This window comes from Fukomys damarensis, unplaced genomic scaffold, assembly GCF_012274545.1.
Source record: "Fukomys damarensis isolate Sample0158 unplaced genomic scaffold, DMR_v1.0_HiC HiC_scaffold_16, whole genome shotgun sequence".
In the NCBI taxonomy this organism is placed as follows: domain Eukaryota; kingdom Metazoa; phylum Chordata; class Mammalia; order Rodentia; family Bathyergidae; genus Fukomys; species Fukomys damarensis.
This window is the reverse complement of record NW_022900928.1, coordinates 28,144,232-28,159,959: the sequence shown is the minus strand read 5'-3', so window position 1 is coordinate 28,159,959 and position 15,728 is coordinate 28,144,232. Positions and strand designations below refer to the sequence as shown.

Sequence of the window (15,728 nt, the reverse complement as noted above, 5' to 3'; positions counted from 1 at the left end):
TGAGCTCGGGTCCTTGTGCTTGTGAGGCAGACAGCAGAACCACTGAGCTAAATCCCAGTTCTACTATTTTTCTATATTTTTACCTAAGTTTTTAAGTAATATTTTTTCTTTTCTTTTTTGGTACCAGAGATCAAACTCAGGACCTTGCTGACTCACTTTATTGGCTTACAAAGAATCCAGCTTACAAACAATTATCCCTGAATGGAACTCATTTATAAGTCAGGGACTACTGGGGCTCTTTGCCTAGCTTCCCAGGCCTTCCTTTGAAATCTGGATGGAAGCCTTCCTGACCCCACAACTATTGCATTCTGCATTCATGAAAAATAGTATCACATATATAATGCCAAAGTCTGCTGCCAGATCACACAGTAATCAGGTCCCGTTGGACCATAGCTGCAGTGGCTTCTGAGTGCCTGGATGGCTGAGCATGGAAAAATGAATCCCAGGGAGAAAATTCCCTAGACAACCCTTCTCAAGCAGGGGCCCAGGGGCTATCCTCTCAAATGAAAGATTTATACTGTTGCATCCTTGAGCCTATGAGAGGTGGAGTCCTGCTGATTTCTGAGATGCCCTCAAGGCATCTTCTTTCTTGTCCCAGTTCAAAGAACTTGGTGTCTAATGGCATTAATCTCTTCAGCAAAAACACCTTCTTTGACCCAAACTTTTCACACAACTCTTTTTGTGCCAAAATTTAAGTTTCTCAAATAACTCTGCCCTGCGTTTTTGCTCCAGTTCTCACTGTACACGTGACTAGCAGCAACCAGTAGTACCCACGCCACAACCACACATTGGGCTTCTTTGAAATTTCCTCTGCCAGAACAGATAGTCTACTGCCTTTAAATCCAGCCTCACACAAAGTCATAGAACATGGATAAAAACGTAGACACACTTTTTGCCAGAGTATAGTATGCATGATCTCTAGTCTAATTCCCAATAGAATCCCCATTCCCAACTGAGATCTCATGAATCAGGCCTTTACTATCTGCATTCCTATCAGCATTCTGGTCTTCTAAGCTCTGACCAGAATCACCCCTTTAGACTCTGCTTACAATATTCTAGAGCTTCTCTCACCCACATCTCTAAACCTTTCCAAACTTCTCCCAGAAACCAGTTCCACAGGCTTCTGAACACATAGGTATAGTCTCAGTACCAAACACCATTTCTCTGGTACCAGTCTTCTGTATGGGTCAACTTACCTGATGTACAAAATACCTAACACCTTCAATTTAAAGGAGAAGAGGTTTATTTGGCTCACAGTTTCAGAGGTGACAGTTCATGGTTGGCTGGCTCCAAGGCAGAAACACCACACAGAAGCTGATAGCAGAACAAAGCTGCTTAGTTCATGGTGGCTGGGAAGCAGAGCACAGGAACAGTGTGAGAGAGGAAGGGGTCAGGGACCAGATATAATACTGAAGGTCATGCCTCCCTGACCCACCCAAACATACCCAGCAGCATGCTGTACTAATCCTTTAGGTGGCTCTCAAGCCAATCAAGTTGACAATTCAGTTTAACTGTCACATCACCTAACATGTTATCTATCTTTTTGTCTATAATCAGGCCTAATACCAGAATGTAATTGTTTTGCTTACATCTATATCCTTGGTGCATAGCACATTACCTGATACATGGTAGTTTGTTAGATGAAACATGTTTTGATCATGTCAAGAAATACAGCTACTTGTATTAAAATTAATACTCAACTTATTAAAGTTACAAATTTTAAAACCAATTCTGCCTTAATGTGCAGCTTACACATTTAGAATATTCACTCAGAAATCTAGAAATGTATCAAAGGAGAAATAGTCATTTTTACTCAATGTAACTAATATTTACTTAGTCCATAGGTTTTACAGAATGCTACATTCTCTTTTCAACAAAATTGGAAAGAAATGTAATGTTATCATGGAACCTAAATATATTTCCAGGAGCTTTCAACTACCCTTTTAGAGAATAGGTCTGGTGGCCACATTTTGCTTACCACATCAACCAGCATCCTAAGTCCTTGTCTTTCTATTGGAGCTTAATTTCACAGAAAGCATGAGACACATAGTATGGGTACTATTCAGCTATCACTTTTAATTATAACTTTTTTCAGCTTTTTAAGCACCTGATTTGGATGGACAGGATTTTACATCCTGACAAAATTAATTTCAATTCTCTTTCCTCCATTCTTTAATAAGTGACTGCCACAGTCAAACAGAAGAGGCTCTGCACCCTCTGTAGTCACCACTATTCATAGAGTAGGCATTGTTATAGTTCATCTCATTCTCCTTGGGAGTCTAGAACATAAGTCAGTAAAAACATTTTATAAAGGCCAGATAATATTTTACTCTTCTGTAACTGCTCAGTTTTTCCTTGTAGCATAGCAGGCAATGTATAAAGGGAGGGAGGACAGTGTTCCGATGAGATTCATTAAACAGATAGCTGTATTGGCCAAGCCTGGTCTTGGTACAGCCTTTTTCCTTTTTTAAGTGGTTGAAAATATTTAAAGATTAATATTTCATGATACATTACAAATATATGATATTCAAAGTTGTAGTCCATAAATAAATTTTTATTGAAAAAGAAACACGGCAACTATTTTTTAATGTATTGTCTGGGGTTGCTTTGGGGCTATGACAGCAGATTTAATAGTTATAACAAAGACTGTACGGCCTGAAAATCTTAGATATACTATCTGGTCCTTGATAGGAAAGGTTTACTAACCCTTGGTCTAGATCAAAAGCTATTCTTCCTTAAGGCCCTCTGCTAGGCCCTTTCTCCTACTCTGTACACAGTCCCTAGGCATGACTCCAGATGCTCATTGGCCCATTACCATTAACTCACAAATTTCTAAGTCCAGTGATACCTCTCTCTGTATTCCAAACCTGTATATCCAGTTGTCCATTTGATATCACTTCTTGGAGGCCTCAGATGGACTCCAAAGTGCATGTATCCAAAGTGAATAAATGATTTTTCCCTTCAGATTTTGTGTTCTTTCATTAGTCCCTATCTTAATGAATAGCTCCATCATCCATCCAGTTACACCATAACTTAACATTTCTCTCCCATTTATACCTCTTCCCCCATCTGCCTATATGTAATTCATCAATGAGTCAATTTAGGTCTTCATATATCTTAAATTCATGCACTGGCTTCCACAAGAACAAAAATCTAGTATTAATCTGGCCCCTCCAGTCTCATTTCACACCAATGACCTGTTTTCTCTCTGCTTTACTCACAGTGTTCTCTAAATTCCTCTAACAGACTCTGAGTCCTTTTCACACACTGTTCTCTTTACATATTACTGTTCCTGTCTACGTTAGAGTAATACTAGCTTCTGAAACACACTTGAACATCTCAATCACTCAACACAATAAATGTTTATTTCTTGCTTTGCATATTCCTGGTTGGCAGGTAGTCTTCCGCATAAGCATTCAGAGACTGAGATGTCAAGTGGCTGGGCTTCTTTCATCTGTAAGATTTTAAAAACCTATTAGATTGTGTGTATCTGGGGTAAGATGGCTGAGTGGTGGGGACTGTGTTGAAAGAAGTAGAAGATGTGTTAGAGGTTCTGTGTAGACTATGAGTGCAGTAGCATTTATCATTTGTGCCCCCCGAAGAATTGGCCAGAATTAAGTCACATGACTGCACCCTGCTGCCTAGGCTATAGTCTAGCTGTGAGCTAGAGGTAGGGAAAATGGCTTTGGTTATACAGAAGTGTCTCTGTCATAGCCTCTATCCCACACTGTATTCACTGATATTGTCCCCCAACCCCGTTTCAGGGACACCTTATTGTTCCTCTCATACTTGGTCAAAGGTCCTAGTGCCTCTTACACCTCTTTTTTGTGGCACTTAGAACAGTTGCAAATCTACTCTCCTTTCTGTTACTGCTTCTTTACGACTTGTTTCTCAGTAGCCAGTGTCCTTGAGGGCAGGCATATTAGTTTTGCTCATTCCAACACAGTGCTTGGCACATGGTAAAGTAGTCATTAAATATTTGTTGGCTGAATAAATAAATATGAACAATTATGAACACCTTCATTGCCCAGTTGCGATCTGGTGCTACCCAGTGAGGTTCCAGAGGAAGCCAAACTGAAGGGCCCTTCCCCTTCCTTCCAGCTTGGATCTTAGCACCTTTGGTGGGCCCTACATTCAACCCATGCCTTTCAGTGTGTCCAGGGGTCTGAAACCCACTGCCCCACTCCTGGGCCCTCTGACCTGATGCCCTGATGATGCTCCACAGCTAACAGATACCCTCCCCAAGATAATCCCCATGTATTCCAGCCACTCTGTTCAACAAGGACAGTATAATGTTTGCCCATCAGAGGCTAGCATGGCCAACAGGTCACTTTCAGGCCAACTTCATAGCCCCAGACAGCCTTGAGGTGTCCCTTTCAAGGGCTCTAGTTATCCCTTATATAGGTGGGTATCCTGCCCTCCTGTCTTCCCTTCCCAGCTCAGTGCCCATAACTGGTGCTAGGAGAGTGGCCCATAAGAGTGCTGCTGGAAGACTAGTGGGTATGTAGAGGTTTGTGTTGAGGAAAGTAAGATGTCAGATAAATAAGGTTGCCTTGCCAATCTTCCAGACTTTTTGTGAGACAAGTGCGCTATGTGTTTGTTCTTATTTTGCCACAAATATGTCTGGTGCTTGATATAGGCTACATATACAGTGTGGGGAAGGGAGGAAAGTTAGAGAGATGGTGGAATGTCAAGACAGAAGGGCAAGGCATTCTGGGCATGCACAGGTGACATTGCAAGGATGAGGCATTGCCCACAGTGAGTCCCTCCCACAGCATCATCTCCCCCCACCCGTCCCCATCCTTACATGCATCCTGCCCTGCAATGCAAGCCCAACCCACCTGGGGGAGGTAAGGACTATTATGAACCTAATGGTTCTGCATTTGTTCCAGATTGCGAAGGAGGATGCCCTCCTGCCCATAGCTCTCTTTCCATCCCTCTGTGAACTCATCTTTCATAACAACCCTCTGGTGGCCCACACACGAGGTAAGGACCCAAAGCCCTCCACTCCAGTGCCCACAAAACAGTGCTGGCACCCTTGTCCACATCTTATGGATGCCAGGCCCTGGGCTCTGCTGTATTGGGGTGGGCAAGGTTCATGGCACTCTGGAAATGGAGAACATGGCAGACACCGCTGAGTAGCTGATCCATCCTAGCTCATCCTGGGAGCACCATGGGAAGTGGGCACTGTTGCCCCCATGGATTTTGGGGAAACGAGCTCAGGAGGTTCATGATCTGTCCAGGGTCACACAGCTCTTCTCAGTGTTATGAAGCAGGTCTTTTGTGGTCTCCTTTCCTGCCTCCCATGTAGGGTGGATACAGGCCCAGCTGCAGCCCCCTTCCCTCTGAGCATCCACAGGGGAGCCTGATGACCACCATGCAGAAGCTGGAGGCATTTTAGAGTCCAGGGCATGCAGTGATGGTGGAACTCTAATCCCTGATCCACACTCCTTGGACAAATTCCTTAAACTCCCTGTCTTGATTTCCTTGCCTGTTCAATGGGAATAATATGGTATCTACTTCCTAGGGCATGGTAAGAAAATTAAATAAGTTACACTGATGTATGTAAAGCAGTTTGGAACATAGTATTTCAAAGTAAATGGTAGATAATAATCATCTTATTTTCCCATTATGGTACCAGGGGTTCCTCCACTGCTAAAGAGCTTCCTCCAGGAGCGACTGGGGATCCACTTAATTCGAAGGAAAGTAGTAAAGGCTAAGCATCGGATTCTGATACCTCAGAAGGAGTCACGGAAGGTAAGTTTTCCACAGCAGAAGCCCTGGTCAGCCCAAAGGAAGTGGAGTCTGTTTTAATGTGTGCAGCCTCACCCCACTGTCCAGCTGCCCTCCCTCACAAAACCTGGCACCTCTCGATTATACATAGTATTGAGCCCACCAGTGAGGGAGGCCTAGGGCCTGTCAGCCTCCAGTCAGCTCTTTGAGAAGATGCTGGGCAGAGGTGGGATCCCCTCCAGGCTCCTCACACAGCTGAGAGAGGCAGGGGACTACATGTTGCTCCTTCCCCACTTGCCACCAACTGTTGGCTCTTGGGGTTTCTGAAGCCAAGGCATGGTGCTGCCAGTTCCCCTGTGGCGTGGGTTTTGAAAAAAGACTGTAGGTGCCTTAGGCTTTAAGTCAGAACACTAAAGTTTCACACATTTTCAAGAAGGAACTTCTTGAACTTTCTTTAAAAGGAGCTTATTTTATAAAACAGTTATCCTTCACACTCCTAGCCTGTTAGGTACCTGTGCACACAGCATCGCATTTGGGAGCACTCTCGTCCAAACAGCGTGGGAGCTTTCCTCCTGTCTCACGAAGAAATGGGAGCTCAAAGGACAGAACCCTATTCCAGCCCACAGGCTTTGGGATGTTTCCACTACACCATTTGGTCAGCAAGAGTTCACATATAAGTGCACTAAATACCTTTCACAAAGAATAAACACAACTCACTGTATAACTGGGGAGGGGAGGAACCACACCCAGCTGGGGCAAGCAGAGCACAGGTGGCCTTCTGGAGGAGAGAGAATGCTGACAGTTTTTTGCTAGTTAAAGCAACTGAGCAGTTCAACTGAAGGAAAATTATTTCCTTGGTCCTGAGGCTGAAGAGCTTTGTCTTTTAGATCTTTGTGTAAGATACACAGACTAGCATTCTGAAAGCAGCCTGTGCTGCCATCTTCCGGAAAATTTGAAACCATCCCCAAATCCTCCCCTCATAGGAGTTCCTGAGGAAAGTCGGGGCTACTGTAATAAGCCTTGATCCGAAAAGTGAGGCCACTGAAGGCAGAGTTATGAGTCCTAGAGCCCAGGGCTAGAGTCAAAATAAGCCTTGTCACTGAGTCACTCTCTGACCTTTCACAAGTCATTTTACTTCTCTGAGCCCCAGTTACCACATCTATAAATGAGGATATTTATTCCCTGGGTAGTTTTGACATATAAATAATACAAGAATTATGCTATGCACAGGGCATATGATAGATGCCCCGTGAGTGTGATTTCCCTCCCTACCTCTCCCTGGAGTGGTGCTCTGACCACTCTACACATGACCTGAGGCTGGTGAAGCCCGAGGGAAGAGACTCCTGACTGGGAAGCCAATCCAATCTAGTCTTTCTCCCGTGACAGGTGAAAACACAAGTCCCCAAGGTGCCAAAGCAGCCTCTGTTGCTCCATCACCCACCTTTGACCACCATCCAGTCTCCCTCCTGGAATCTGTTAGAACCAGAGGCAGGGCTGGCTGAAGAGCTGCCCCCCGTCAGAAGCACTTCTGTGGAGACACATCCGCACATCGAGGGCCCGGAAGGCCTTAACCTGTCCAGTCGGAGCTTTGTGCCGCTGGCTCCTATCAGCTCTAACTCCACAGTGCACAGTGAAGAGACCATGTCCCGTCCGGGGAAAACAGCTGGCTGCCTCAGCCCAGAGCACCGATCAGATGAGGACACCAAGAGCACAGAGTCTATCTTCTTGACCCAGGTGCCTACGAACAATCCACTGCCCACTATTTACAGTGTCCACAGGTTCCTGCCAAGCCCTTAGTTAGTGGGACTGCTGTGGGCAGCTGAGGCCACACACAGGGCAGGCTGGAAACAGGAGGCAGCAGCCTTGGCAAAGCTTGCAAGACCCCTTTGATCTGAGGCTACTGATGGGGACACCCATGGGGACGAGTCTTGGTCCTGAGGCACAGGCAGCATGTGGGGTCTAATTGGGGTGTGGTGCTTATCAGTTTTTTAGAGGAGTCTGTTGCTGCCCCTGACTCCCATTTAACATCACCCCACTTCTGATGCTGCCTCTGGATCCTGCAATTCAGTCAACTCAGATGCTCGCTCTCCTCTGAAGTGCTCAAAGTCTAATGGAAAAGATGGCAAGGAACAAGCCTGCAGTCTGGGGCTGGGGCCTGGAGAAAGGAGTTCATCCCAGACCCAGAGGGCTCCAAAGGGTCACATGAGCTGAGCTGTTTGGGCTGAATAAAAGTTAGCAAGGAAAAGATACAGGCAGAAGAGACAGGATGAAATAGGATGCAGAGGAAGGAAATTAAAGTGGAAGGTGCAGGAACTGGGAATATTAAACATCACTCCAGCAGAGGGTGGTGTTCAGGGAAGGGGAAATACAGCTTAAGCATCCCTAATCTGAGTACCTGAAATCTCAAATCCAGAACTTTTGAAGTGCCAACACAGCCACAAGTGGGAAATCCCACACCATGAAACTTTGTTACATGCATAAAATCATTCAAAATATTGTATAAAATTACCTGCAGGCTATGTGCATAATGTATATATAAAATATAAATGAATTTTGTGTTTAGACTTGGGTCCCATCCTCAACCTATCTCAATATGTATATGCAAATATTCCAAAATCTGAAACACTTCTGGATGCAGATATTTCAAATAAGGGATCCTCAACCAGTAGAACACTGGAAGAGGTGGCAGGGTCCCCTTAAGCTATATTGTTATATGATTCATCTACTTCCAATCTTGCCTGTCCAGTCTGCCCATGGCCAGATCTTTTCAATATGTATAGCCATCTGTCCATCCACCCATTCATATCCAATTCTCTGTCCATCTCTTTCTTTAATTCACATGGGATATATAAATTCATAAACTATAAAATTTTTTCTTTTTTTCTCCTGTTTTTTGTTTATTTGTTTGTTTGTTTGTTTTTGGTGGTACCAAGCCCAGGCCCCTAGCACTGAGCTACATCCAAGACTTTTTATTTTTTGAGACAGAGTCTTGCTAAGTTGCTGAGTTGCTTGGGCTGGGCTTGAACTAGGGATCCTCCTGGCTCAGCCTCCCAGAGTGCTGACATGCTAGTCATTCACCACCGTGCCTGGGCAGTACATGTTTCATATAAAACCATTTGGGTAGGCTAAAATCCTTCCTAGCTTGCCGTAAGAATGAGAATAAAGAAAATACAAAACACCCTCAGCTTGGCCTTGAAGGTTCTTATGGACCTGTGCCTTGCACATCATTCTTGCCTGTCACTTGACATCGCTCTCCAGCTGTACCAGTTTTAGTCTCCAAAAATACCCTGATGGCACCTCTGCGGGTATTGTTCCTTGCCCACCACAGCCATCCTTTCTCATCTCTTGCAGACTACCCCTCTTCCTGTCCATCTGGGGACAGTTCTCCTGGTTCTTCAAGACTGAGCCCAGGCTAGGGAATCACTCCTTTCAAGAGAGCTTGCTGGCTAGGTCGGGCTTCCTCTGGGATCACCTGGAGTTACAGTGCTTCCTTCTGTTAACAGCATTCAACCAAGTGTTTGGTTCTTATCTGTCTTCCTGTTGCTCTCTCAGACCCTAGTCTTAGTCTTGCCTTAAACAGGTGCCCCACATGGAGACCAGCACAGAGCCAGTGGTCAGATGGATGCAGGCATGAGTGGATGTGTTTCCTTCCTGACATAGGTGAGTGAGCTGCCTTCCTTCATCACCCGTGTGGGTGATATAGAGGTAAAGGAGAAAGACCAAAGGAGACTGGTAACAGTACCTTCCAAGGTAAAGACTCAGAGGAAGCTCCCATCTTCCTCCATTCCCAGCAAGTACCATGGATATGAGGAACTGCTGACAACCAAACCTGATCCAGCCTTTGTTGAGCCAAAAGGTATGTGAGGGCCAGGGGCCATCTCTGAAGCCCCAGACAGGTCACAGCCAAGCCTGCTGTTACTGAGCTTGCTTTTTCCAGCTGCTCTGTGATCCAGTGTCCAAATGTCACAGGACCGCTTAGGTTGTCCTGATTTTAATTCATCCTTGGCAAGATCCCTGTTCTTTGCTGGGCCTTCACCACCCTGTTCAGAGATTCCAGCTGGTCTAGCCCAGCTACTGTAGTTAGAACAGCCCGTCCCCATGAACAGTTTGATGAACAAACCTCAAACTGGGCAGATTCTGGAGATCTTCCCAGCCCTGTTATGCCCCAAACTGAACATCCCAAATCCCCTGTTGGGTTTGAGGCAAGCAAGGTGGCTCCCTCTATGAGCACTTTATTTTAATCTACTGTGTTAAGAGCATCTATGCTTCCAAAGGAAGTGGCCATCAACTAGGTGTCAGTCGCTACTGTATAACCCCCTGAGGTTAAGGGGGTCAAGTTAGGGCAGTCTCGCCATTGCTGTTGCCATTGGATCTGTGCTCCTAGGGGACGTATTCACATGGCCACTGATGGAATTGTGGGGCACTGGGAAATCTGGGAGCAGTATTTTCTTCTTGAGGACTCTCAAATCCTTTTACCCAGGGCTGCTGTAAGGCCAGGGAAGTTGGGGGTGGGGTTTTCATCTTACCTTCCTGCCCCAGGCATCCAGAAGAATGCACAAGCCCTGCAGCAGATGCTCAAGCACCCACTCATCTACCGCTCCTCCAAGCCCAAGCTGGACTCTTTTCAGAAGCACTATGTTCCCAGGGAGAAGAAGGTTCGTATCCAGCCTGCTGAGTGAGAAAGATCCCAGAGGACCCCCACAGGCAGAGATGTGGCTGTCACTTGAGACCCACTGAGGTCCATTTCTCAGTGCTCCCCAGTGGCCCCTGCCTGTTGCCCTGACTATATGAGGTGGACAGGAAAGGCTGCAAACCAACCGGGGATACCACCCTCTTTCCTTACCTTCCGCCAGCCCCCGAGGATTCCTGTTCCACCCCCACGGAAAACTCGAGCCGAGCTGCTGGATGACATCCTCGTTCGAATGCAGGATCCCCGGAACATTACAGAGGCTCCACTAGGTATGGCTCTGCCTCCGTCGAGGAGCCCGGTGTGTGAGGCAGAGAAAGGGCTTGTGGGAACAGGAAGGGCCCTTGGAGGGCCTGTACCCCTGCTCTCTCAGGTCTGGGTACAGATGGAGAAACAAGACTGGGCTTGAGGGTGGGAGTTGTCTAAAATCAAACAGCATGTTAGGGACCTACACCTAGGCTGGAGATAAGAGTCGGGGACTTCGCACTGCCCCAAGCTACAAAGACCATTTTTAGTCCCTTTCACCTTCTCCTCTCTTTCCACACCACTTTCACCTCTTTTCTGGTTGGGTGGAGACTGGCGAGTTTAGCTGCACCCAGGCTTCTCTACAGGCTCCGTGCTGCACGGGCAGGCAGAGCCAAGGCTCGTGAACCGTAGGCAGTACCTGGAGGCCAAGCGGCTGCTCAAAGAGTTCCAGGCGCGCTACCGGCGGCTGGTGCGCGGCTCTCTGCGGACTGTGTTTGGGGCCACTCCACCGACCCCAGCCCTGCAGGCGCCCGGCGAGAGCTCACCCAAGTTTGGCCGCTTCCTTGAGTTCATGGATGAGTTCTGCCAGGAGCCCATATCCAGTGACTCAAAAACCTAGAGCTGCACGTGAGTCGTATGTGCTGCCTGGCCAGCATCCCCATCCTCCCCAAGGCCTCTGCACCCCTGAACGTGCCCAGCTGGGTCCTGAGCGGGCCTCCGAGCTTGCCTTGACCTTGCTCACTGGTCGCAGAGTGGGGGGCTTGTCAGGACCTCTCCACTGGCCCAGCAGCAATAAAGAGTGAGTACTTAGAGCTGCTGAGTGGGCGCCAGGCATTCTTCCTTGAAAGCCGGGCCAGGACCACAGCGACATTGTCACATTGGAGAGAAGTCCTTGCTGGTGCATTCATCTCACAGGTCCTGTGGGAAACTCAGTGGAATCGTGCATAAACAGCTGTGAAAAGTGTTAGGTCAGAAATGGGATGGGAACAGTAGCAGCACAGAATCTAAGGTGCAGAAGGTAATGATTTTTGCCCACGGGCTGTACCACACAGGGAGGCAAAACCAAGGTCTATAGTACCCTGAAATGTGCTTTTTCTGTTGGGCAGCTTTTTCCATGGTAATGAGAAAGAGGAGATTGAGTGGTCCCTTATTAGATGGCCACAGTCACAAAGGTGGGACAAGCAGGGAGGGTTTATGTGGAGTTTCCCAGGGCCCTTCCTGTAATCCAAGACACAAGCTAAAGATACAGAAGCAAACACGTAGGCTGAGCCTCCAAAACACACCTTGGGGCTGTGCAAAGTCACAGGGGCTTCCAGTAAGTAAACAGTTGTGAAAAGGTGGGCTGTGGAGTTGCCCCATGCTTGATGTATGCTTAGTAGGCAGCAGCACCTGTATGGAGAAGGCCTGTATTCCAGGGATGATGCTGGGTATGACCTAGTCACATAGGCAACCCATTCTCCTCTCCTGGGGATGCCTATAATTCAGACCTTGGTAGCAGGTCTGCAGTTCCCAGCGTCTAAGAAGCAGTGGCACAAGAATTAAGGATCCTCCACAAGGCAGTTCCCCACTACCTAAACTGTAACTAAATATTTGCATACTATTGTACTCAACCACAGTCTCACAAGTGTAGCCAGTTAAATAAATGTTTCTACTCAGCTATGCCCCTCCCACACAGATTCCTCATTACAGCATGCTACACGGGTCACACCAAGTGACAAAATGTGTATCTCTTGATACAGGCACCTGAACAGATGCAGGTAATATACTGTAAGTCCCAACAGCAGCCTATGCACAGGAATGTTGCTGACCAGCTAGAATTTCCCGCGGCCCCGAACTGCCCTTCCACACTGTCACACTCACCAGGTTCCAGTTCTGAGCGCTACCTGGACTGTATTTTCAGCCATAAATTCTATCAAACCATAGGCTTGCAGGCCCACAAGGCTCCTGAGCAAGTCCATCCCAAAGTCAAGGAAGGCAGCTTCAGAACTCCCTAGTAGTTGAGATACTGTGTATACATCTAGTGACTGGGAGCTTGTTCCCCACAAAAGGCTGTCCTTTCCTTTGTTGGGAAAGCTGTTCCTTTGTTGTTCAAGCCACTGAGCTGTACTGCCTATGTGCCTCAGTGGTCCTAGTTCTTTTTCAGCCAAAAGTATATGTGCTGTCTGCCCACCCAAGTCAACATTTCATTAACGTGAGAATATCCTGAAGGGGAACACTTTGGCCAAACACTACTTTCTCAGTTAAGGATAAATAAATTGGTTGCTTCTAGACTTGCTGAGATTCTGCTGCTCATTCCAAATTTCTGATCTGATTAGCTTTCTCATCATGGAGGCTGTAGCAAGTGGTAGATTTTCCCCTCATACATAATCAAATGCTATCAGAAAGGACTGCCAAGAAGGAAGCCAGTATCCAGTGACTGCCCCTTCTCTAGGAAGACCTGACAAGACCATGTGGTACTCTTTCTTACACATCCTTTCAGCTGTAGCTCAGGTGTTCTTTAGTCTTTCCAAACTGAACTGTTTTTCTGGTCATGGATCTAAGACACCAGTGAGCACTCTAGGAGTGACATGTGGCCAAAAGAGAGGTGAAGTAATGCAAATTGTGTCTCACATCCCTGCTGCCTTAGAATGCCTCCCTCCTCTACAATGGGTGCAGAGACAAGACTGTGTGGTCTCTATCCCTGCCAGTCCCAGCCCAGGCAGCAGAGTGGGGTGTATGGGTGTCTATCCCAGAAAACAACTGGAACACACTGTCAACCAAGGATAGTTGTAGAGGGTGGGATCACTCTAAGGTTGGCTTAGGCCAAGACAGAAAAAGCAGTTAGCAGCTTTGGGTATCAGAGGCTTCTAGATTATGAAGAACTGTTCAGTCTAGAGTTTCCACCTGCAAATGAGGACCATTGCATCTATCATACCTAGCTGTAAGGAATTTAATGAGTGGCACACAGAGTAGTTTGTTAGTTTAGGGACTAAGAGACAACCAAGTACTGTTATCTCATTTCCAACTAACTGCAATGTTTATTTCAGCCAGCTTTCTTTTGAAGGTCTTGGGCCAGATTATTTCAAAGGTCTTTCAAGTGCTAGTTTACCACATATGATATTTACTCCTAAAAGTCTTCCAGATCAATTTCTCAACTTTAGATAGAAAAGGAATACATGCATTCTTGTTGGATGAAAAACTGATGCTGAGTATTTTGAATCCCTGAACAATTGTTCCCCCAAAAAGGATGTTTTCTAAAAAATTTGAAGTACAGCCCTAGGATCTAACTCAGGTCTTTGCACTTGCGAGGCAGGTGGCAGAACTACTGAGCTAAATCCCCAGCCCCTACACATTCATTCTTTATTCAGACTCTTTCTTGGTGTCTTCGTTAGGGATATGTGATGACAAACTGTAGTAGATAACTTACATTAAAAGATGTACACTGTGTATGTTAATTCCATCCCACTTCCTAACCTTTCCCACCATTCTGAGGGCCAGAGCAGGACTTTTGATGGTATTGCCCAGCACAAAGAGCACCAAAAGTCTAACAACACAGTCTAAGCTTATCCCATATTTGTCTGAGACTGCAGTCTAGAGATAAGAATTTGATTAGAAACAACATTACTTTCATGAATTTGCTTTACTGTATTCTCAACTTGGGCGTTGCCTCAAGCAGGCAAATACACATTGAAGAATGCACTTTGGTACTGTAAATAAACAACACATCATCCCACTTGACTCTACACCATTTCATTGCGGCAAAAGCATCCCTGATAGGGCATGGCCTTTTCCAAATCTTTGTCAAAATGATCTTTATGAGTTGGAGGTGACATCCTGAAGTGGCAGTCCCCAAGGATCCAGGCCTCTTCTCCAATTCTAATGTAGACACAGGTTGTATAAGTTGTAACTACTAGACCACCAGGGAGCTGTAGAAGGTTAAATAAAACCGACAACCATTTTCTATTTCTAGGCAGAAGGGGGAAAGGCCCTTTGGACAACTGTATTGTACAAAGAATTGAGTAAACAGCACATCAGACATAAAAAGAAAAAAATCTGTTAGTTGGCATTTAAAATAATCATTTTTTCCCTTGCATAGTACCTATTCTCTTACTAGGACTTAAGTGCTCTGCTGGGAGGCTCAGGGTTAGTGATTATCAGGTCTGATACAAACTTGGCTGAGAGTCCCTGCTCCCACTGGTGCACAGCTTGGAGGGTAGGCAGTGTCAACCAGGGAGAAGCTGACTGCTGCCACGTTCATCTGGAACCAGAGCCAAAAGCTACTCTTGAGCTGTTAAGGGCTTTATATTTGAAGAGTACATTGTCTGTACCTCCTATTAAGTGAAATTATAGAAAGAGGAACAAGCCTTGCCTAGCCTTGGCTGTGTCCATGTCTTTAAGACAGAAAAGGGTAAGGAGGGTCTGCTCCGAGTTCGAGGTTTCCTCTCACATAGTTACAAGTTGCCACCTTCTTGTTAAGATATGAAAGAAGCATGTACTCAGAAAGAAGGGAGTACTTTTCTTAGAAAAAAATACTGATAATACATAGAACAATCTGCATATTGTTTTGGCACTTTTTCATCTAATTTGATTAATCTCTAAACTGGTGAGCTCTGTATATCTCTAGTCTCTACAGACCAAATCTTCAGAAAGCTATAGTGGATGATGAACATGTATAGATGCATTTCTGGGCCACCCTAACTCTATTCAGCAGCTTCATTCCCTTGAATCTGTTCCCCACCTCCCCATAGACCTGCTTTCTCATGAGCCCCCAAAATTCATAATAAGCCATGTTCAACCTAATGACCAGGCCAAAAGACCATCTATGGGCTGACAAGGAAAAAGCTAACAAAAGATTTAAGACTCAAAGGAGTTTCCAATTTTGAAAAAAACTGATGGCTCACTAGCTTTTGACTGTTGGTAAAATGGCAATCATTATAGCCAAAATATGTCTCTTCTTGGGATTATATATTTGTATTACACTGTGGGGCTTTTCTTTACCTGAGTATATATTCAGGGGATATGGGTACACTTTAACTGAAAAAAAATCCTAAGAGCTATTTTTGAAAGTTCCAACATATGGGTG

General features: G+C 45.8%; 1 protein-coding gene across 7 annotated transcripts in view; it reads left to right on the top strand.

Moving 5' to 3' along the window:
• Xrra1 (X-ray radiation resistance associated 1) overlaps positions 1-13,886 on the top strand; it is a 68,140-nt gene extending 54,254 nt beyond the window's left edge. For all 7 annotated transcript variants that reach the window (XM_010603289.2, XM_010603288.2, XM_019204395.2 and 4 more), the window contains 7 exons: positions 4,893-4,986; positions 5,642-5,757; positions 7,120-7,467; positions 9,394-9,589; positions 10,273-10,388; positions 10,587-10,692; positions 11,032-13,886. In XM_010603289.2, the coding sequence (XP_010601591.1) occupies positions 4,893-4,986; positions 5,642-5,757; positions 7,120-7,467; positions 9,394-9,589; positions 10,273-10,388; positions 10,587-10,692; positions 11,032-11,285 (1,230 nt within the window). In that variant the 3' untranslated portion in view covers positions 11,286-13,886. The remainder of the gene's footprint in view (positions 1-4,892; positions 4,987-5,641; positions 5,758-7,119; positions 7,468-9,393; positions 9,590-10,272; positions 10,389-10,586; positions 10,693-11,031) is intronic.
• Positions 13,887-15,728: the final 1,842 nt, after the last annotated feature.